The sequence below is a fragment of the Macaca nemestrina genome, chromosome 1 (genome assembly GCF_043159975.1).
Source record: "Macaca nemestrina isolate mMacNem1 chromosome 1, mMacNem.hap1, whole genome shotgun sequence".
Classification (NCBI taxonomy): domain Eukaryota; kingdom Metazoa; phylum Chordata; class Mammalia; order Primates; family Cercopithecidae; genus Macaca; species Macaca nemestrina.
The window spans coordinates 84,273,123-84,294,294 of NC_092125.1; the positions used below are offsets into that span (position 1 = coordinate 84,273,123).

The window sequence follows — 21,172 nt, forward strand, 5'->3', positions numbered from 1 at the left end:
GTCTTAGATGGCATTTCCTTCAAATAAAAACTGTTTAATCTACAACAAAAATCTGTTTTTTAGTTTAGCCACCTTCATCAATTATCTTAGATCTTTTGGATCACCTGATGCTTTATCTTGCACTTTTTGTTACAGAGATGACTTCGTTACTTAAACTTCATTAACCAACCTCTGCTCACTTCAAACTTTTCTTCTGTAGTTCCTCACCTCTCTCAGGCTTCAGAGAACTGAAGACAGCTAGGACTGTGATCTGGATCAGGCTTTGGCTTAAGAGAATGTTGTAGCTGGTTTGATCTGTCCAGACCACTAAAATGTTTTCCTTATCAGCAAGAGGGCTATTCTGTTTCTTATCATTCGTGTACTCACTGGAGTAGCCCTTTTAATTTTCTTCAATAACTTTCCCTTTGCTTTCACAACCTGGTTAACTGTTTGGTGCAAGAGGCCTAGCTTTTGGCCTATCTTGGCTTTCGACATGCCTTCCTGACTAAGCAAAATCATTTCTAGCTTTCGATTGAAAGTGAGAAACGTAGCCGGGCACGGTGGCTCAAGCCTGTAATCCCAGCACTTTGGGAGGCTGAGACGGGCGGAACACAAGGTCAGGAGATCGAGACCATCCTGGCTAACACGGTGAAACCCCGTCTCTACTAAAAAATACAAAAAACTAGCCGGGCGAGGTGGTGGGCGCCTGTGGTCCCAGCTACTCCGGAGGCTGAGGCAGGAGAATGGCGTAAACCCGGGAGGCGGAGCTTGCAGTGAGCTGAGATCCGGCCACTGCACTCCAGCCTGGGCGACAGAGCCAGACTCAGTCTCAAAAAAAAAAAAAAAAAAAAAAAAAAGAAAGTGAGAAACGTGCAACTCTTCCTTTAACTTGAACACTTAGAGGTCACTGTGGGGCTATTAATTGGCCTGGATTTCAATATTGTTGTGTCTTAGAGAATTGGAGGTGCAAGGAGAGAAAGAAAAATGGGGGAACAGCCGATCCGTGGACATCAGAACACACAGGACATTTACAGAGTAAGTTTGCCATCTTACACAGGTGCAGCTCATGGCTCCCCAAGACAATTACAATAGTAACATCCAAGATCACTGATTACAGATCACCATAACTGAAATAATAATAATGGAGGGCAGGTGCAATGGCTCATGCCCATAATCCCAGCACTTTGGTTGGCCAAGGCAGGCAGATCACTTGAGGTCAGGAGTTTGAGACCAGCCTGGCCAACAATGGTGAAACCCTATCTCTACTAAAAATACAAAAACAATTAGCTGGGCGTGGTGGCACATGCCTGTAATTCTAGCTACTCGGGAGGCTGGGGCAGGAGAATTGCTTGAAGCTGGGAGGCAGAGGTTGCAGTGAGCCACGATCACACCACTGCACTCCAGCCTGGGCGACAGAGTGAGGCTCTGTCTCAAATAATAATAGTAATGGAAAAGGCTGGGCGCAGTGGCTCATGCCTGTAATCCCAGCACCTTGGGACGCCGAGGCGGGTGGATAACCTGAGGTCAGGAGTTCAAGACCAGCCTGGCCAACATGGTGAAACCCTGTCTCTACTAAAAATAGAAAAACTAGCCAGGTGTGGTGGTAGACGCCTGTAAACCCAGATACTCAGGAGGCTAAGGCAGGAGAATTGCTTGAACCCAGAAGACGGAGGTTGCAGCGAGCCGACACAGTGCCACGGCCCTCCAGCCTCGGTGACAGAGTGAGACTCTGTCTCATTAAAAAAAAAAAAAAAAAAAAAAAAGCCAAGCGCGGTGGCTCACGCCTGTAATCCCAGCACTTTGGGAGGCCGAGGTGGGTGGATCACGAGGTCAGGAGATCGAGACCATCTTGGCTAACATGGTGAAACCCTATCTCTACTAAAACTACAAAAAAGTAGCCGGGCATGGTGGCAGGCACCTGTAGTCCCACCTACTTGGGAGGCTGAGGCAGGAGAATGGCGTGAACCCAGGAGGCAGAGCTTGCAGTGAGCCAAGATCGCACCACTGCACTCCAGCCTGGGCGACTGAGCGAGACTCCGTCTCAAAAAAAAAAAAAAAAGTAATAGAAAAGTTTGAAATACTGTGAGAATTATCAAAATGCTATTAGAAAAATGACTTGCTCAAAGTAGGGTTGCCACAAACCTTCAGATAGTAAATAACACATCTGTGAAACATAATAAAATGAGGTATGCCTGTAATGAATTTTAGATTTATTTTTTAAATTTCTTGTTTGTTTGCTTATTTATTTATTTATTTATATTTCTGAGACAGAGTCTCACTCTGTTGCCCAGGCTGGAGTGCAATGGCGTGATCTCAGCTCACTGCAACCTCCACCTCCCAGGTTCAAGCGATTCTCCTGCCTCAGCCTCCTGAGTAGCTGGAATTAGAGGCACCCGCCATCATGCCCAGCTTATTTTTGTATTTCTGTAGAGATGGGGTTTCTCCACGTTGGCCATCTGCCTGTTTTGGCACTCCAAAAGCGCTGGGATTACAGGCGCGGTGGCTCACACCTGTTATCCCAGCACTTTGGGAGGCCGAGGAAGGCAGATCACCTGAGGTTGAGAGTTTCAGGCCAGCCTGAACTCTCAACCTTTTTTGACATGCAGTTTCACTCTTGTTGCCCAGGCTGGAGTGCAGTGGTGCAATCTCAGCTCACTGCAACCTCCACCTCCCAGGTTCAAGTGATTCTCCTGCCTCAGGCCTCCCAAGTAGCTGGATTACAAGCACCCACCACCATGCCCGGCTAATTTTTTATATTTTTAGTAGAGACAGGGTTTCATCATGTTGGCTAGTTTGGTCTCGAACTCCTGACCTCAGGTGGTCCACCCACCTCGGCCTCCCACAGTGCAGGGATTAGAGGCGTGAACCACTGCACCTGGCCAAATATGATCATTTTCTAAGAAGAAAATGACATGGGAAAGGTTAGAAAGTTTGCCTTAGAAGAATGGTGAGACAGTCCTATTAAGAGCTGGGAGAAGAGAATTCAAGCTTCAGAAAGAACAGATGCGATGATCCTAAGGCAGAGGAGGACTTGATGGACCGGGGTGGCTGGTCTGCAGCACAGTGCTGAGGGGAGAGAGGGGGAATGCCAGGGCCCACACACGTGGAATTTAACCAAGAGCAGTAGCAGGCCACTGAAGATTTAAGCAAGAATGCAACCTAATCTGATTTATATTCTATAATCTAATCTGTGCCTGCTTCGTAGCAAATAGAATACAGAGGTGCAGGAAGGGAAAGAGAAAGGTCATACAGAAAGTTACCGTTGGAGGCCAGGTAAGAGATGAGAAGAGGAGTAGGTCATTCTGATAAGCATTTCAGAGCAGGACCAATAGACTGGCTATGGGTGTGAAAGAAAAGGAGGCTCAAGGAGGCTCTGTACTTTTTGGTTTGAGCAGTTGAGTAAATGATAGTGCTATTTACTGGACAAGACTGAGGGAAAGGACAGTTTTAGACAGACGGTGTGAATCCAAAGCCTCAAGATAAATGATCCATATTTTTCTTTTTTTTTTGAGAGAGTCTTCCTGTCACCTAGACTGGAGTATAGTGGCAAAATCTCTGCTCACTGCAACTTCCACCTCCTGGGGTTCAAGCAATTCTCTGCCTCAGTCTCCCAAGTAGCTGGGACTACAGATGTGAGCCACCACGCCTGGCTAATTTTAGTATTTTTAGCAGAGATGGGGTTTCGCCATATTGGCCAAGGTGGTCTCCAACTCCTGACCTCAAAAAAAAAAAAAAAAAAAGTCCTTTCCATTCTACTTTTCTACTTATAAACAAATCTAAATTCGTGGCCATAAGTACTCTATTCTAGGGAAAATATTTTAACTTAAAAGCTTTTGCTCCCATCCCCCCCATTTCTTAACTGCGAATGTTGAGGTCATTATTAGCCCAAGAATTCTATTGCTTTTTGTTTTTTTTTTTTTGAGATGGAGTCTCACTCTGTCACCCAGGCTGAAGTGCAGTGGCAAAATCTCAGCTCACTGCAACCTCCACCTCCCGAATTCAAGCAATCCTCCCACTTCAGTCTCCTAAGTAGCTAGGATTACAGGAGTGTGCCACCATGACAGCTATTTTTTATTTTTAATAGAGACAGGGTTTCTCCATGTTAGCCAGGTTGGTCTCAAACTCCTGATCTCAAGTGATCCACCCACCTCAGCCTCCCAAAGTGCTGGGATTACAGACGTGAGCCACTGTGCTGGGCCTGAGTAAAACCAATTCAGGACTGACCCCTAGGGCCCAGTGGGAATCCCTTCTTGCTCTGGCAGCTCTCCTCTCCCATTATCTAGACTCCACAGTTCACCTCTCTCCTTAGCTATAGTTTTTGCCAATCTTGGGGCTCCAAAGTCCCTCTTTCTTTCGCCTCTCCTGGTGCTACTTCCCTGTGCAAAGCAGTGCTTCCAGAGATCATAAGCCCCATGAGGGCAGGAACAGCGCTTGTGTTATCCACTGCTGCATTCCCAGCACCCCTGAATTGTGCTGAGCACAGAGTTGGCACTCAAATATTCATTCAGTGAGAAAACTTCCTGAAGCCACTAGGAGGGTAACCAGTCACCTTTCCAGGTGCTTAAGTACTTGAACCTACTAGAAAGAATTTGTGGCCTAACTTCATTGAGATAAATATTATTATGCCCATTTCACAAAAGGACAGCTGAGTTAGTTCAAATAATCTAAGATCATAACTACTCTACTAAAATGGTCTGACCCTTGGTTAGAAATATTTTTTAAAGCCAAGAAGTAGGAGCTATTGAAAAATCCAGCATACAAAGAGAACATTACCCATGTTATTTAACATTTATTGAAGATATGATGGATTTAACTAATGCAGAACAGCCTTCCTGGATAAATCCAACAATAAATATTTTGGTTTCCCGAAAACAAAACAAAAAACAAGCAAAATAACTCATCTTGGCTTGAATTATAGGAAATTCTTTGCTGGCAGCTCGGCCCAAGCTGATTGCATATGTGCTTTTAGGATAGGACTAGAGATTGCATGTGTTCTGCACAGCAACCAGGGACACTTAACATTCATGAAGTAATAATGAAACGGGAGGCCTGGATTTTTGTTTGTTTGTTTCTCCTAGGTCTCTTCCTCACTTAAGTGACTTTGGACAAATCCATTTCTTTCCTCATATCTGATTTCCACGTATCTGTTTCGGGATAATGTTTATGACTAAGATGCTTTGTGAAATCTTCAGATTACAAATCGTTACTGCCCTTCATTTATGAAATTTTCCTCCTTCACTACCCTAGGGGATATTTGCATGACCCTTCTATTGAAAACCTTCACACACAGTTGTGAAGCGTCAATACCATCTAGGGACGGTTCAGAGGTTCCAAAGCCAATCAACTGACAAGTCATGAGGATAACTTGGGCCATGAAAAGTCCGTTTCCTACGCTACTGAGAATTGGAAAACAGGTAGATGTACTAATTCCCAAACCATGTTTGGTTTCTTTCTACTGTTTTCAGCCTCTTCTAAACTATGCAGAAGCTGCGGACATTTGACGATCTATATTCGGCAATTCCTTTCCAAAGCAATCCTACCGAAAACAGATCACACGGCCCCACAGGCGGGCAGGACAAGCCACCGGGCCCTGGTGCAGGAGCTGCTCGCTCCACACATTGTTTAGAGGCCGACGCGACACAGCCATCTTGCGTCGGGGGCCCGGGCCCAGGAGGAGAGCGAGCCCCGTCCCCTGATCCTGGAGGCCGACACCGGCGAGAAGCTGCCCTGCACGCAAGCGGCCGGCCCAGGAGTCTGAGCGGATCAAGTTCTCTGCGGCGGACTCGGGCCGGCCCCGCAGGACCCGGCCGCACTTGGCCCAGCGCGCAGGCGGGAAGGAGGCCGTCGGTCCACCCCTCCCGCTGCCGCAGCGACCCCGTCCGACAGCGGGCACGGGACGCTGGATTCCTATTTGCCAGCTTCCTGCTGGGGAGCGTTTTCCAATGGGGCGCGGCGACCCGGCCGACCGCGTCCTCCTCCCCCACTGCCGCCCGGGTCTCCTCGGAGGCGCGCGCCAGGGCCTGCGCGGGGGCGGCCCCTCCTTCCCCTCCCCGCCGCGACCCGAGACGCCCGCAGGCCGGGCGTTCACCCGCCGCGCCTCCGCCCGCCTTCCCCTCCCCCTACTTCCCTCCGGGCGCCCCAAACCCGGGCCTCGGGGGTTCGACGCCGTGCGCACACGGAGCGGGATGGGAGTGCAGGGCCGGGGGCGGGGGCTGGCCGGGGGCGGGCGGCAGTCTCGGCGGGAGCCGGCGGCCCCTCAGCGTGTCTTTTGTGTTTGTACACACACCGCGCGAGGCGGCCTGGAGGAGGGAGCGGGCGGCGCGCGGGGGAGGGGCGAGCGCGCGCCAGCGAACGGGCGCGCGGGGGGAGGGGAGGGGGCGGGGCGCGAGAGTTGCTGTGGGGGCGGGGCCGAGCCTTCCCTCCATTGTGTGTGATTGGCTGGCGCGCGGCGCGGGGGCGGGGCGGCGTGTGTTGGGGGATAGCCTCGGTGTCAGCCATCTTTCAATTGTGTTCGCAGCCGCCGCCGCGCCGCCGTCGCTCTCTAACGCCAGCGCCGCCTCTCGCTCGCCGAGCTACAGCCGAAGGAGAAGGGGGGTAAGTTTCCCCGTCTGCCCGCTTCCCCGGAACCGAGCCCCGCTTGTCGTCAGCCGGGAACCGGGCCCTGGCCGTGCCGGGAGGGGACCCGTAGCCCCTCCGGCTTAGCCCACAAACTTTTTGGCCCAGAAATGGAGGTAAGGAGCGAGTTTCCCTTTTCCCTCTGACGGCGGCGGCTCCCCAGTCTCTCGCCGCCTCAGCCCAACAGCAGCAACCGCCGCGGCGCCGAGCCTGCTCTCCCTCCTCCTCCCCGCGCCCCTGGCTCCTCTTTCTTCGGTGAAATCCCGCCCGCCGCCTCTTCCTAGGACCCCAAACCTTCACCACGACCCGCGCGGGCCTCTTAACTACCGCCCCCGGGCCCCAGCCCCCAGTTTTCGAGCGGGAAAGGGGTGGAAATCGCCGCCGCTTCGCACCCTGGGGTAACTCGCTTTTTGCTGCCTCCCCACAGTTGTTGCTAAGCTTCACCATCTTGTCTCTCTTCTCTGGTCACCGACCATATTTTTTCCCCCGTTTCTCTCTTCCCCATTTCAAAAAAGCAAGAATTTTTAAAAGAGGGACATTTTTTTCCCTTTTTTGGAGAAGCGGAAACTTGATGCATTTGAAATGCAAAAAAACTTTTGCATTTTGGAGGGCGGCACGTGGCAGGGGATGGGGTATTTTCGAGCGATTTGGTGTTTTGTCTCTTTGGAACGGAATCCGATACGTTTTGCGATTGTTTCCATTTTGTTCTGGTCTGGGAGGCGAGTTGGTTCCTGCTTGAGGCGCTGGGAGCGAGGTGGGCAGGTTAGGGGACCCTGTGCAGAGGGACCCGGAGGAGGCAAAACCGAAAGTTTATGTGGTGCTTGGGGTGGACCGGTCGGCGGATGTCGTGCGTTAATTAAAGCCTGGGTGCGGGGCACTTCATTTCACTGCGAAGCCTGTGAAGACTGGACGCGAGGACGGGGCTTTGTAGAATGCTCGCTGGTGGTAGCTGTTGTTCCTCTCTTGTTTTTTCGAGACGCCTTTTTGTCAACATAACTGTAACGATGCAAAACCAAGAATATTTTCAGATATTTACAGCAATTCATCAACAGCCAGACGAAGGGGGGGCAGCCAAAGTCGGGGGGGAGGAAGACCTTTTTTTGCTGTAATTTGGCTAGACCTTCCAGTGGTTTGTGGCTTCGTTCTTTTGACTTGTTTGTGGCTGGAATGTTTACAGACATTTCTAATTTCTACTTTAATTAAATAAATAGGATCAAAGGCTGTTCGAGGTCTTTTTGTTTTGCCGTTTGTCGCTCAGAATTGGCATTTTGAGAGGTGATTGACATTAATTGCTAACAATTTTCTAGTACTATAGTTTGTTTCAAGAAGATTTTGGGTAGACGTAATCTGCACCCTTTCAAATTATATAACAATACGAACATTATTTTTTATATTGATCATAATTTCCAGATATGGGGAGGGGGTGATCGTGGCAGGAAAAGTTGTATGTTTAGTAGTTGCATATGGTGATTTTTGATTTTTCCATGCTGGTAGGTAAGTAAGGAGGTCTCTGTACCATGGCTCGTACAAAGCAGACTGCCCGCAAATCGACCGGTGGTAAAGCACCCAGGAAGCAACTGGCTACAAAAGCCGCTCGCAAGAGTGCGCCCTCTACTGGAGGGGTGAAGAAACCTCATCGTTACAGGTATTTAAAAACAGGGAAAAAATGGGACAAAGTCTCTGGTATGTATCCATATAATTTAACAAAAAGATGGATAACAGGAAAAGTTTTTGCTTTAGAGAGACTTTTTTTTTTTTGAACACTTTACTACTTAAATATATGTACTGTATGATCATTTTTATATAACGTTTGGTATTGGGTTTTATTGAAAACGTTTAACTTTGAAGCCATAATCTGACCTACAGGTCTAAGGAGACCTAGTATATCACTGATAATGTTAATGGGATATGTTGACATTTTAGTTAACTATTAGTAATTCTTTAAAAATAGTTACGTGTTGCTTTCTTGAATACACTTTTGAGGATATCTTTCCTAGCTTTTGGCAAAATAATAATTTAATCGAAATTGGGTGTTTTATAAAGTTCCTACCCCCTCGTGTACTTGATAAGCTTATTTCCTTCTGTATTGGCTTTTTTGATTGTGCACTAGCTGAGCCACTGTGTTGTTAAGGGCATCTGCCATTAGAGGGCAGAAGTTGCCCAGACTTAGCCTCCGCAGACACTACGATTAACTTAAAATAAAAGCTCATACAGTGGAAGAAATAAGTCAGAATGAGAGGTAAATTTCTTGCTGACAATTAGTTCGAAAAAAATACTTTTCCACGTGGAAGGAACACTGCACAATCGGGTGTATTCAAATTTAATAATTCATGAGGGATGAATTGTAGTCAGAGGTATTCTGGGGAATAGAACTTAAACGCCACAAGTATATTTTTAAATGAAGTTCATTGGGTTGTGTTGGTCATCTTTAAGGGCTCTTAAGATAATAGAGGGTGTAGGGAAGGAGAGTGGTACTCAATTGAGAGGAGCCAACTTCTTTTTTAGCCTGACAGCTAATACCTTCCCAAGTTTTATATACATGAATAACTTTTTAAAATGAAAGTAAATAGGACTTTGATAAACTCTTTGCTAAGAATGCATTTTAAGTTCATGCTTTTTGCTTTAAAGGTATTGTTACTCGATTTGAATGTTCACATCTTAAGTTGATCAGGGAAATTTTATATTGAAGCTGAAGAATTGTTGGGTGGTTTATTTTTTGAAAAATTACTGCATTTCAGTAAAGCTGCCCACTTACCTTTTTGTGCTATTTATGTTTTTGGTAACAGTTTCTTTATTGTTAATTTTTTAAAGGCCTGGTACTGTGGCACTCCGTGAAATTAGACGTTATCAGAAGTCCACTGAACTTCTGATTCGCAAACTTCCCTTCCAGCGTCTGGTGCGAGAAATTGCTCAGGACTTTAAAACAGATCTGCGCTTCCAGAGCGCAGCTATTGGTGCTTTGCAGGTAAAATGGTGGGTGGGGATAACTCAAGAGAGTTTGTATTCCTGTTGTGTACCAAGAACAGTTCCAAATTGTTGCATATGCTTATATCTTTTAATCACAAGCCTGTCAGGTAGTTGTATCATTACTTCACTGTTGAGACTTCAGAAAGGTTGAATTGCTCAAGGTCATACACATAGAAAATGACAAAACCATAATTTGAACCCATTTGACTCCACTCCACGGCTTAGTGCACATTCCATTATACCATTTAAAATTTTGAAACATTGCACTAAAAACAATAAAGAAAATCCTCTGGTTTGGTTTATGGATGCTGCAGGACATTAAGAAGAAGTTGAGATTAGAGGTCTATATTTGCAGTAACAATTTCAAACAACAGTGCCTAGAATAAAAGAAATCTGTCTTCAGGTTGTGAAGAAACATATAGGTAGAGAGAGCTAGGATGGGAATAGGCAGTATTAAAGAATTATGCATTAAGATGTAAAAGGATCAGTGAATGGAGGATAGGATTGGATTGGCAAGTTGGGGGGAATAGTGCTTAAAGGTGATACTGGACATGTAAAGGGACCGGGATTTGCCTTGTGGTTTCCTAAAGGGGATTAGGGATTGCCACTTAAATGTGGAGCATATTGAATTTAATCTTCATCTCTAGCATGTCAGGACTTAGAGAAATACTGTTCTAGAGATATTTGTTGTTTAAGACAAGACCAAAACTTGAAATTCCTACAGGATACTTGGTAAACTTATGTAGACGTCATTAACATCAATCGTTTAAGTAACCTATTTTATATTGTGTAGTTGGATTCTTTAGATGCAAGTATTCCAGAATACAGTAAAACTACCACCTCCATCAGAAGTGTGCAGTTGGGGGTTGTTAAAAATGCTGATTGCCAAGCACCATTGCAGACCTGAATCAAACTCCGGGGGGGTGGGGGAGGAGGCATCCAGAATCTTAAGTACACTCCATTGGAGGATTTTCAAGGCTGCTGTTGCTGTGCCGGGCTTTTGCTTTATATGTGAGAAAGATATGATAGGTGGATTCCACCCTGAAGTGTAATTGGTCGAGCTGTTTCTATGGTTAGTCTAAACTTCAGTTGATTGGTGAATTCCAGGAGTAGGCATCCATTAAATTCTCAGTTGCTGAAATTTCAGCTACTAAAATCTTCCATGCTTTTACTTAAAACTTTATTTTCTGTTTTAATAGCTGATTATCTTCAGTTCTCGTTTATTACTAAATACAGAAACGTTACTAAGATTCGTAAGCATTGGTACAAAGCTGCCAGTATTTTCTAGTTAGAACTGTGCTTAAAGAACACAGTACCGTACTTGAAAAGTGTAGCATTTTTTAGCTTAAATGTCAATAATACAGCCTTTTTTTTTTTTTTTTTTTTGAGACGGAGTCTCACGCTGTTTCCCAGGCTGGAGTGCAGTGGCGCGATCTCGGCTCACTGCAAGCTCCGCCTCTTGGGTTCACGCCATTCTCCTGCCTCAGCCTCCTGAGTAGCTGGGACTACAGGCGCCCGCCACCGCGCCCGGCTAATTTTTTGTATTTTTAGTAGAGACGGGGTTTCACTGTGGTCTCTATCTCCTGACCTTGTGATCCGCCCACCTCGGCCTCCCAAAGTGCTGGGATTACAGGCTTGAGCCACCGCGCCAATACAGCCTTTTAAATTGAATTTACTAAACAATCTGGGTAAAAGACTCATCTTTTTAAAATTATTCACATATAAACTTCCATTGTTACTATTGCATATTTGTCATTAAGTGTGGTTGTATTGATTTTAAGCAAAATGTTCACCTGTTCTGTTCACAGTTCTCTTAGTGTTAGCTCTTTATTGAAAAGAGTGATCTTTGTTAAGCTTTTGTGCTTTCTGTTTGCTTCCTTTTTTTTTTTTTTTTGAGATGGAGTCTCGCTCTGTTGCCCAGGCTGGAGTGCAGTGGTGCGATCTCAGCTCACTGCAAGCTCCGCCTCCCGGGTTCAAGTCATTCTCCTGCCTCAGCCTCCCGAGTAGCTGGGACTACAGGCGCTTGCGACCACGCCCGGCTAATTTTTTGTATTTTTAGTAGAGACGGGTTTCACCATGTTAGCCAGGATGGTCTCGATCTCCTGACCTCATGATCTGCCCGCCTCGGCCTCCCAAAGTGCTGGGATTACAGGCGTGAACCACCGCGCCCGGCCTCTGTTTGCTTTTTAATGCATATATTTTAGTTATCTTAAAGATAGAGAGGGTGGGCCGGGCACGGTGACTCACGGCTGTAATCCCAACACTTTGGGAGGCTGAGGTGGGTGGATCACCTGAGGTCAGGAGTTCCAGACCAGCCTGGCCAACATGGTGAAACCCTTCTCTACTAAAAATACAAAAAATTAACTGAGTGTGGTGTTGGGCACCTGTAATCCCAGCTACTAGGGAGGCTGAATCACTTGAACCCGGAAAGCGGAGGTAGCAGTGAGCCGAGATGGCGCTGTTGCACTCCAGCCTGGGCAACAAGAGCGAAACTCTGTCTCAAAAAAAAAAAAAAAAAAAAAGATTGGGAGAATTTGTTAATGGAATAGGGTAACAGAAGATCACAATGGAAGTAGAAATCCAAAGGTGCTTTGGTTTTGGCCTTAGAATTACACACTTTACAACTAAAGGATAGGAGGTAGTCCAGTGAGAGAATGGTAGAGGAGAAGTTAGTCTCAGTTTGCCATAGATAATCAATAATTTACTTACTTAAAATATAGTCTTTGCCTTTAATATCTGAGAACTTGAACCCAAATATCGTATGTTAAGTGGACAGTGTTGCTTTGAAATGGTAAAAAGCCAGACTTTGAATATACTCAAAATGTTCTAAACTAATATTTTCTTGTAGTTTTTTTTTTTCTTTGCCATTAACTCAAAATTAATTCTTTAAGTCAGAAATTAGTGTGGCAGTCTTTAATTCCCATTACAGCCTTAATGTTTTAAGGGACTTTGGGTTATTCGTAATAGAATTGGAAATGTATGGGTCATGGTCAGATCCTCTGTGGGAGTTGAATCTTCTCTCAGAGCTGACCAGGCACAACCTTTATAAACTAGTAGCCAAGTTCTAAGACAGCAGTGGGAGCCCCAGCTACCACATGCCGCATCTGATTAGTTCTAAGTGATCACTCTAGAAGGCTACCAGAATCATGGTACCTGGTGGTTTGCCCACATAGTAGCTTGTACCGCATTCCACAAAAGCATTCTAGCTTTCTGTAATCCCGAGGTGCCAGGTTAAGCAAAATTAAACTGTTTTCTTTCCTGATACAATAGCTGATGTGTGTTGTGAGCCCCTAAGGAGGCTACGATACGCCATTTTTTCCAGGATTTCTACCCACTTCTAGAATATCTTAAGAATGAATCTCTGAATATTAAGGACTTTTGCTTTTAATACCTGTAGAATAGGTAAGATGCGAGGGACTAATTGCATAGACTAGAAACATTTTTTAAAAGTAGCAAATAATGAAAATCTACTTGAGGACAAGGCATTTTGAGTATAAAATGAGATTTCTATGAAGTAACTTAAGGGCACCAAAAAATGGCTGATAATGCAAGGTCAGTGTGAGTGCCAAGGAACTAGGAGTTCAGTGTTGCCTGCACTGGCAACAGGAGCAAGAGACGAGTATACGATTTTCTCCTTCATAGAATAGTCTTGAGCTGGGCCTTAAAGGGTAGATAAGTAAAGACTTAGTTGTTAATGACAAATGCTGGAGAAACACACGTGAAAATAGTTCAATTTGAATGAAAGAAACTTGTAGAAGAGTAGTGATAGTGCTAAAAAGGATGAAGCTGTAAATGTGAATGTACTTTTTTTTTTGGAGACAGTCTCACTCTGTCACCTAGGCTGGAGTGCAGTGGCGCAATCTCGGCTTACTGCAGCCTCCACCTCCTGGGTTCAAGCAATTCTCCTGTCTCAGCCTCCTGAGTAGCTGGGACTACAGGCAAATGCCACCACGCCCGGCTACTTTTTGTATTTTTAGTAGAGACAAGGTTTCTCCATGTTGGTCAGTCTGGTCTCAAAACTCCTGACCTCAGGTGATCTGCCCGCCTCGGCCTCCCAAAGTGCTGGGATTACAGGTGTGAGCCACCGTGGCGCCCGGCCTGGAAATTTTTGTTAGAATAAAAATAACAACTATAAGACTCTTTTCTCCCTTAATATATGTTGAGCAGAGAAATAACTTTTCCTTATAGAGAAGGAGAGCCAGCTAACCTATCATTTCATGTTCCAAATCCAAAACTGTTGGATTTATGGTTATTTTTTAAAATGGTAATTTCTGCATTTCAGAATGAGTAAGCAGACCAGGCATGGCGGATCACCTGAAGTTAGGAGTTCAAGACCAGCCTGGCCAACGTGGTGAAACCCCGTCTCTACTAAAAATACAAAATTAGCTGGACGTGATGGTGCATGCCTGTAATCCCAGCTACTTGGGAGGCTGAGGCAGGAGAATTGCCTGAGCCCAGGAGGATGGAGGTGGCAGTGAGCCAAGATTATACTACTGCACTCCAGCCAGGGCTACAGAGCAAGACTCAAATCTTTAAAAAAAGAGAAAAAAAAAAAAGGCAGATGTTTTGACTTAGACTAAAAGATTCTTCAGCTTTTCAGACAGCTATAAGTATACTAACAATTTGAGTTATGAGTTAATTCTAAGTGGAAATGCCCCTTTTTTCCTCTTCACAAGCTAAGTATCAATGATTCATACTGTCATTTTTGAGTGGTAGTAGGAATAAGATAACTTGAAAGGATCTTACAGTCAAATGGGGAAAAACAAATCGATATTAGTAGTAGAGGGCAACAAATGCTGTTAATTTTGGGGTACATAGAGGAAGGTACTTGGTAGAGGACAGGGGCACGTCTCCTGGGCATAGATCAAAGTGTATAAATAAGGAACTGCCAGGCTGGGCACGGTGTCTCATTCCTGTAATCCCAGCACTTTGGGAGGCTGAAGTGGGTGGAACACAAGGTCAGCAGATTGAGACCATGCTAGCTAACACAGTGAAACCCCGTCTTTACTAAAAAAAAAAATTAGCTGGGCGTGGTGGCGGGTGCCTGTAGTCCCAGCTACTCGGGAGGCTAAGGCAGGAGAATGGCGTGAACTCGGGAGGTGGAGCTTGCAGTGAGCCGAGATCTGGTCACTGCACTCCAGCCTGGGCGACAAAGGGAGACTGAATAAATGAATGAATGAATAAATAAAAAACTGCCAGGCAAGGTGGCTCACGCCTGTAAGCCTAGCACTTTGGGAGGCCAAGGTGGGTGGATCACGAGTTTGAGACCAGCCTGACCAATGTGGTAAAACCCCTTCTCTACTAAAAGTACAAAAAACTAGCCGGGCATGGTGGTGCTTGCCTGTAGTCCCAGCTACTCGGGAGACTGAGGCAGGAGAATCACTTGAATCCGGGAGGCAGAGATTGCAGTGAGCTGAGATCACGCCACTGTACTCCAGCCTGGGCAACAGAGCAAGACTCCATCTCAAAAAGAAATACGGAACTAACTTATGATAAGTTCTGGAATCAAAAGTACTCTCATGATAAAACAGGTATAAAAGGGAAGGTAGATGAGAAGCATGTGATAAAAACCAGTTCACCATATTATACTACTGGATAAGGCAGAGGTTTACATACTGTGTGAATGGGATTCAGAGTGAGACTAGGCTGGGATGGAGTATTTGGATTGAACATGATTCTGCTTATAAGAATGAGAGTGTTAAATTGGATTTCTTGCTTTATTTGTGATGTTTCAGTTTATTAGAAATCATGTACCATTAGAAAAAGTGAAGTTTCCTAGTAACGAAGTAATTAGACTTGTGTAACTTCATAAAAGACTTAAGCTTTTTTTTTTTTTTAATCTGCTTTTGAGCTTTGTCTCACAGGTTTTAAAATGTAAGCATTTGGTAAAATTGTCAACATTTTGCCCAGTCGTTTTTTTTAAAGGGTTCAAAAACTTTTTTGTTTTAATTCATATAGTTGGGTCTTAACTATTGTAAATAACACCATCAGTAAGTTTTTCTTCGTTCCTTTTGCAGGAGGCAAGTGAGGCCTATCTGGTTGGCCTTTTTGAAGACACCAACCTGTGTGCTATCCATGCCAAACGTGTAACAATTATGCCAAAAGACATCCAGCTAGCACGCCGCATACGTGGAGAACGTGCTTAAGAATCCACTATGATGGGAAACATTTCATTCTCAAAAAAAAAAAAAAAAAAAAAATTCTCTTCTTCCTGTTATTGGTAGTTCTGAACGTTAGATATTTTTTTTCCATGGGGTCAAAAGGTACCTAAGTATATGATTGCGAGTGGAAAAATAGGGGACAGAAATCAGGTATTGGCAGTTTTTCCATTTTCATTTGTGTGTGAATTTTTAATATAAATGCAGAGGCGTAAAGCATTAATGCAAGTTAAAATGTTTCAGTGAACAAGTTTCAGCGGTTCAACTTTATAATAATTATAAATAAACCTGTTAAATTTTTCTGGACAATGCCAGCATTTGGATTTTTTTAAAACAAGTAAATTTCTTATTGACGGCAACTAAATGGTGTTTGTAGCATTTTTATCATACAGTAGATTCCATCCATTCACTATACTTTTCTAACTGAGTTGTCCTACATGCAAGTACATGTTTTTAATGTTGTCTGTCTTCTGTGCTGTTCCTGTAAGTTTGCTATTAAAATACATTAAACTATACCTGCTTTTGGTCTTTATTATCAGCCTTGCCCTACAATTACATTCAAAATAATTTCAATATTAAATGCTTTAATAGTTACATATATCTGAGACAAGACTTACTGAGAGATGAGCAAAGTATAGACTTGGTGGCAAAAAGAAACTGGCTTTATTTCTGATTTTTAGAAGCTTGCCACTACCCAGTGGTCTTAACTCTTTGGATATGTTGTCTTCTGAACCAGTAATTCGAAAAGCTAATCAACAGGATCACCTGGAAATACTGGAATCTGTAAGTAGATTCAGCTTTCATGAATGTTTAATAACAAAGTGTGTAACAGTCTTTAGCTCAAAAATTAATGCATTCAAGATCGGGCCATTTTAAGATGCTCTGTATTAACCCTGAACTTACTCAAGCATTAGTAATTCTTAGCCCTGTTTTATTTAGTATTGGTACGATTAATGTGAAATGATAATTAAACCTTCTAAGACTTTGAACACATCCCATTAGTTGTAACATTTGAGTGTTTGAAACTGCCCTAGAAAGTGATATGAAATGTGGCCGGGCGCGGTGGCTCACGCCTGTAATCCCAGCACTTTGGGAGGCCGAGGCGGGCGGATCACAAGGTCAGGAGATCGAGACCACGGTGAAACCCCGTCTCTACTAAAACACAAAAAATTAGCCAGGTGCTGTGGCGGACACCTGTAATCCCAGCTAGTCCGGACGCTGAGGCAGGAGAATGGCGTGAACGCGGGAGACAGAGCTTGCAGTGAGCCGAGATCGCGCCACTGCACTCTAGCCTGGGGGACAGGGAGACTCCGTCTCAAAAAAAAAAAAAAAAATATGAAATGTTAGTAACTATGCCAAGAATAGACTCATGTCAATAAGATACAACCTTGGGCTTGCCTTCCTACTGCTTTTTTTTTTTTTTTTTTTTTTTTTGAGACGGAGTCTTGTTCTGTGGCCCAGGCTGGAGTGCAGTGGCCGGATCTCAGCTCACTGCAAGCTCCGCCTCCTGGGTTTACGCCATTCTCCTGCCTCAGCCTCCCGAGTAGCTGGGACTACAGGTGCCCACCACCTCGCCGGGCTAGTTTTTTGTACTTTTTAGCAGAGACGGGGTTTCACCATGTTAGCCAGGATGGTCTCGATCTCCTGACCTCGTGATCCATCTGTGTCGGCCTCCCGAAGTGCTAGGATTACAGGCTTTCAGTGAGCTGAGATCCGGCCACTGCACTCCAGCCTGGGCGACAGAGCGAGACTCCGTCTCAAAAAAAAAAAAAATTTTTTTTTAGCTGTAACTTAGTCTTTTGACTGTAGGTGACTACAAAATTCTTTAATGGGAGAATTATTTTAAGAGTCTGATTTTATTAGCATGCATCCTAGTTTTCAGTGTGATCTTTTGCATGTACTTGTACAGGGAAGTACTGGTAACACTTGGTACTTTCTAAATAAAAGTTACTAAAAGCCAATTGTAGTTGAATGTTCTCTGTTCAGTTTTTCAGTGCAAAGGACCAAGTGGCCTTTTCATGAAAAACACTTCAGAAGAAACAGGTGTCTCCAGTAAGGGAGAAAGTTAATGTTACCTGCTGGAATCTGGTAAAGACCAGTTATTTACAAGTAGACGATATGGTTGGTTGAGTTCTTGGAATCCTAAAATCTCAAAAAGTCTTAGTGCTCTAAAAGTCCTTTTTTAAAATTGCCCCACGAAGTGGTTGTTAACAGTCCCTTGTTTAAACAAAATTTCAATTTGTTTAAACATATAGTACTATGTGCTCACTGTCCAGGTGTAAAGTTGAACATTATAAAATGAGCCAGATAGAAAAAAGCACAGATAAACTTGGCACTCAGTGTATGTACACAGATGTCTGGTCAATTTATTGAATTTGTCTCATACAATGCTATGTTAATATTGGGCATGTATTCTTATATATTCCTATGAAGTAGGTAACTTTTTACTATTTACAAATGAGGTGGCGGAATTTGGGAAGAAATTTTTAATTTACTAGGACCTGACCAGTATGCATAGTAGTTCTGAGCTCAGGGCTATCCTTTGACTCAGGTGTAAATGGATCTGCCAGCTCTTTAATCCCTGGGTTAATGCTCAGTAACTGTTAGGCTGATAATCCTCTTTCCTATGATGCTTCAGAGCTGCTATATGACAATCCCACCCAGAAAAAAAAACCTAGAGTGAATTGGAATTTGGCCCAAAATGTATGGAGACTAGCTAGAATCACCACTTTGTTTCAACTTTTCAATAGCAAAGTAAATAGCCAATAAACACCTCTTAAGATTCCAGAAAAGTTCACTAAAGTCTAAGTTAACAGATGAAAAACCCCAGAAAATTATATTTTAAGATTAAAAGAATTTCAGGTAAGGCTGGGTGCGGTGGCTCACGCCTGTAATCCCAGCACTTTGGGAGGCCGAGACGGGTGGATTACGAGGTCCGGAGATCGAGACCAGCCTGGCTAACACGGTGAAACCCCGTCTCTACTAAAAAAATACAAAAAATTAGCTGGGCGAGGTGGCGGGCCCCTGTAGTCCCAGCTACTCGGGAGGCTGAGGCAGGAGAATGGCGTAGACCCGGGAGGTGGAGCTTGCAGTGAGCTGAGATCTGGCCACTGCACTCCAGCCTGGGCAACAGAGCAAGACTCCATCTCAAAAAAAAAAAAAAAAAAAAAGAATTTCAGGTAAATGTCTTAGGAAAACCGGGAATACTATGACTGGAAGAATCTTTAGGAATTTGAAAACATCCTCTTAAGCAAATGGGGGGAATCTCAGCTATTATATTACAAGTAGGTGAGTAAGTGCTTGAACAATGCCCAAGCTCTTGCCCTTTTTGACAGTCTAGAATCTTTAAGAGGAAATACGTTCAAATTTGCAAATATATCGAGGGCCTGCTAAATGCTGAGGATGCAAAAGTTTGCCCCAACTCAAAATTTAGCAACTATGAAGTGGATACTGTTTTATGCCCTATTTTACAGGTAAGGAAACGGCAAATGAAGGAGGTAGACTTTGTCCCCATGTAGGCTAAATCGAAGGCCATTCTCTTAAGTGATACATAGAATAAATTAGAGCAGTTAATTTTGCCAGGAATTGTAGAAGTTGAAGTCTTGGCAGTAGTAGAAACAAATGGGGGTTGGGAGGGAAGACAAAATTAGGATTGAGGGTGATATTTTAGAAATCATAAGAAAAGCCTGCATGCAGTCAAAACCATGCTGCTCATCACCTGCTCAGTCATAACCTACCCCCTTTAATTCCACTGTCATCACCTATTCCTTTAGGCTCCTTCCTCCAAAGGGGCATCCAAAACTTTTCACTCACCACTTCTGCCCTAATCCAAGCTGCTATTTGCCATTTTCTTTTTCTTTCTTTCTTTCTTTTTTTTTTTTCTGAGGCGGAGTTTTGCTCTTGCTGCCCAGGCTAGAGTGCAATGATGTGATGTCGGCTCGGCTCACTGAAACCTCCGCCTCCCAAGTTCAAGCAATTATGTCTAAGCCTCCCAGGTTGCTGGGATTACAGGCGCCAATCACCATGCCCAGCTAATTTTTTTGTATTTTTAGTAGAGACAGGGTTTAATCATGTTGGTCAGGCTGGTCTCAAACTCCTGACCTTAGGTGATCCCCCCCATCTTGACCTCCCAAAGTGCTGGGATCACAGGCATAAGCTGCTATTTTCTTACCTGGACTCTTGAAATAATTTAAATCTATCTGCATCCATCCATGCATCTTACTCTCCTCTGGACTCCTCTGCACAGTCTCCAGATAAACTTTTAAAACATAATTTGTTTCATGTCATTTCCCCACTTAAAGATCTCGAATGGCTTCCCATTGCACACTGGATAAAATCTAAACTACTCACTGACTCAGGAGAAACCTAATGTGATCTGACCTTACCAATCTTTTTCCACCACTTAAGTTCCAGCCAAACCCTCTGCTCACACACCCTTTTTCACATTCCTTAGTATTTATCAAAATCTGAAATTACCTTGTTAATTTGTCGGGTTTTTTTTTTGAGATGGAGTCTCATTCTGTTGCCCAGGCTGGAGTGCAATAGCGCTATCTCAGATCACTGCAACCTCCGCCTTCAGGGTTCAAGCAGTTCTCCTGTCTCAGCCTCCCAAGTAGCTGGGACTACAGGCACATGCCATCATGACTGGCTAATTTTTGTATTTTTAGTAGAGACAGGGTTTCACCATATTGGTCAGGCTGGTCTTGAACTCCTGACCTCAGGTGATCCACCCACCTCGGCCTCCCAGAGTGCTGCGATTACAGGCATGAGCCACCGCGCTGCCCATTTATCTACTGTTTTATTGACTGCTCCCGCTAGAATGCTACAAGAATGGGGGTTCACTGTATTTCCCATTATAGCTCCCCGGCTGATATATAGTAAATCTGAATAAAAATTTGTCAAATTAATGCTAGAATGAATGAGTGGTCTTGCTCACCTCCATGTCAACCTTAAGCTTCTGTAACTTTAATATATGGTAACTGATTTGTTATTTTGAGGAGTAAATGAAAGTAAGATACAAAAACACAGGGCCTGGCCAGGCAAAGTGGCTCATGCCTGTAATCCCAGCACTTTAGGAGGCCAAGGTGGTAGGATCACTTGAGGTCAGGAGTTCAAGACCAGCCTGGGCAACATGGTGAAACCTCGTCTCTACTAAAAATATAAAAATTAGCTGGGCATGGTGGTGCATGCCTGTAATCCCACCTACTCAGAAGGCTGAGGTGGGAAAATCACTTGAACCCAGGAAGTGGAGGTTGCAGTGAGCCTAGATCACACCACTGCACTCCAGCCATAGAGCGAGATTCTGTCTCAAAAAAAAAAAAAAAAAAAAAAAGCCAGACACAATAGTAAGTGAACTAGAATCTAAAATTCTGATAAAGCAAGCCAGCATACATACTGTTCCTTGCAGAACTGAAGGGCAAAACCTGGTTCCAAACTTATCTTTCCAAGTAGCA

At 44.3% G+C, this 21,172-nt stretch overlaps 2 protein-coding genes across 3 annotated transcripts in view; both read left to right on the forward strand.

The window, feature by feature from the left end:
* The window catches only part of LOC139355932 (POLG alternative reading frame-like), a 28,987-nt gene extending 22,306 nt beyond the window's left edge, over window positions 1-6,681 (forward strand). Inside the window, exon 3 of the mRNA XM_071068645.1 lies at window positions 5,227-6,681. Within this exon, the coding sequence (XP_070924746.1) occupies window positions 5,458-6,681 (1,224 nt within the window). The 5' untranslated portion in view covers window positions 5,227-5,457. The remainder of the gene's footprint in view (window positions 1-5,226) is intronic.
* On the forward strand, window positions 6,440-16,254 carry LOC105478569 (H3.3 histone A). Of its 2 annotated transcripts, none has more exons than XM_011736020.3 (4): window positions 6,440-6,573; window positions 8,089-8,239; window positions 9,406-9,559; window positions 15,579-16,254. In XM_011736020.3, the coding sequence occupies exons 2-4, from the start codon at window positions 8,112-8,114 to the stop codon at window positions 15,705-15,707; spliced, it is 411 nt and encodes a 136-aa protein (XP_011734322.1). In that variant the 5' UTR covers window positions 6,440-6,573; window positions 8,089-8,111; the 3' UTR covers window positions 15,708-16,254. The 2 variants fall into 2 exon arrangements, with proteins under 2 accessions (XP_011734322.1, XP_070937570.1); XM_071081469.1 differs by lacking the exon at window positions 6,440-6,573 and adding an exon at window positions 6,582-6,710.
* Window positions 16,255-21,172: the final 4,918 nt, after the last annotated feature.

Coding starts and splice junctions, on each gene's coding strand:
- LOC105478569 (XM_011736020.3), top strand. CDS start 8,112: ATGGCTCGTACAAAGCAGACTGCCCGCAAATCGACCGGTGGTAAAGCA. Junction 8,240..9,405: donor AAGAAACCTCATCGTTACAG/GTATTTAAAAAC, acceptor AATTTTTTAAAG/GCCTGGTACTGTGGCACTCC. Junction 9,560..15,578: donor CAGCTATTGGTGCTTTGCAG/GTAAAATGGTGG, acceptor TTCCTTTTGCAG/GAGGCAAGTGAGGCCTATCT.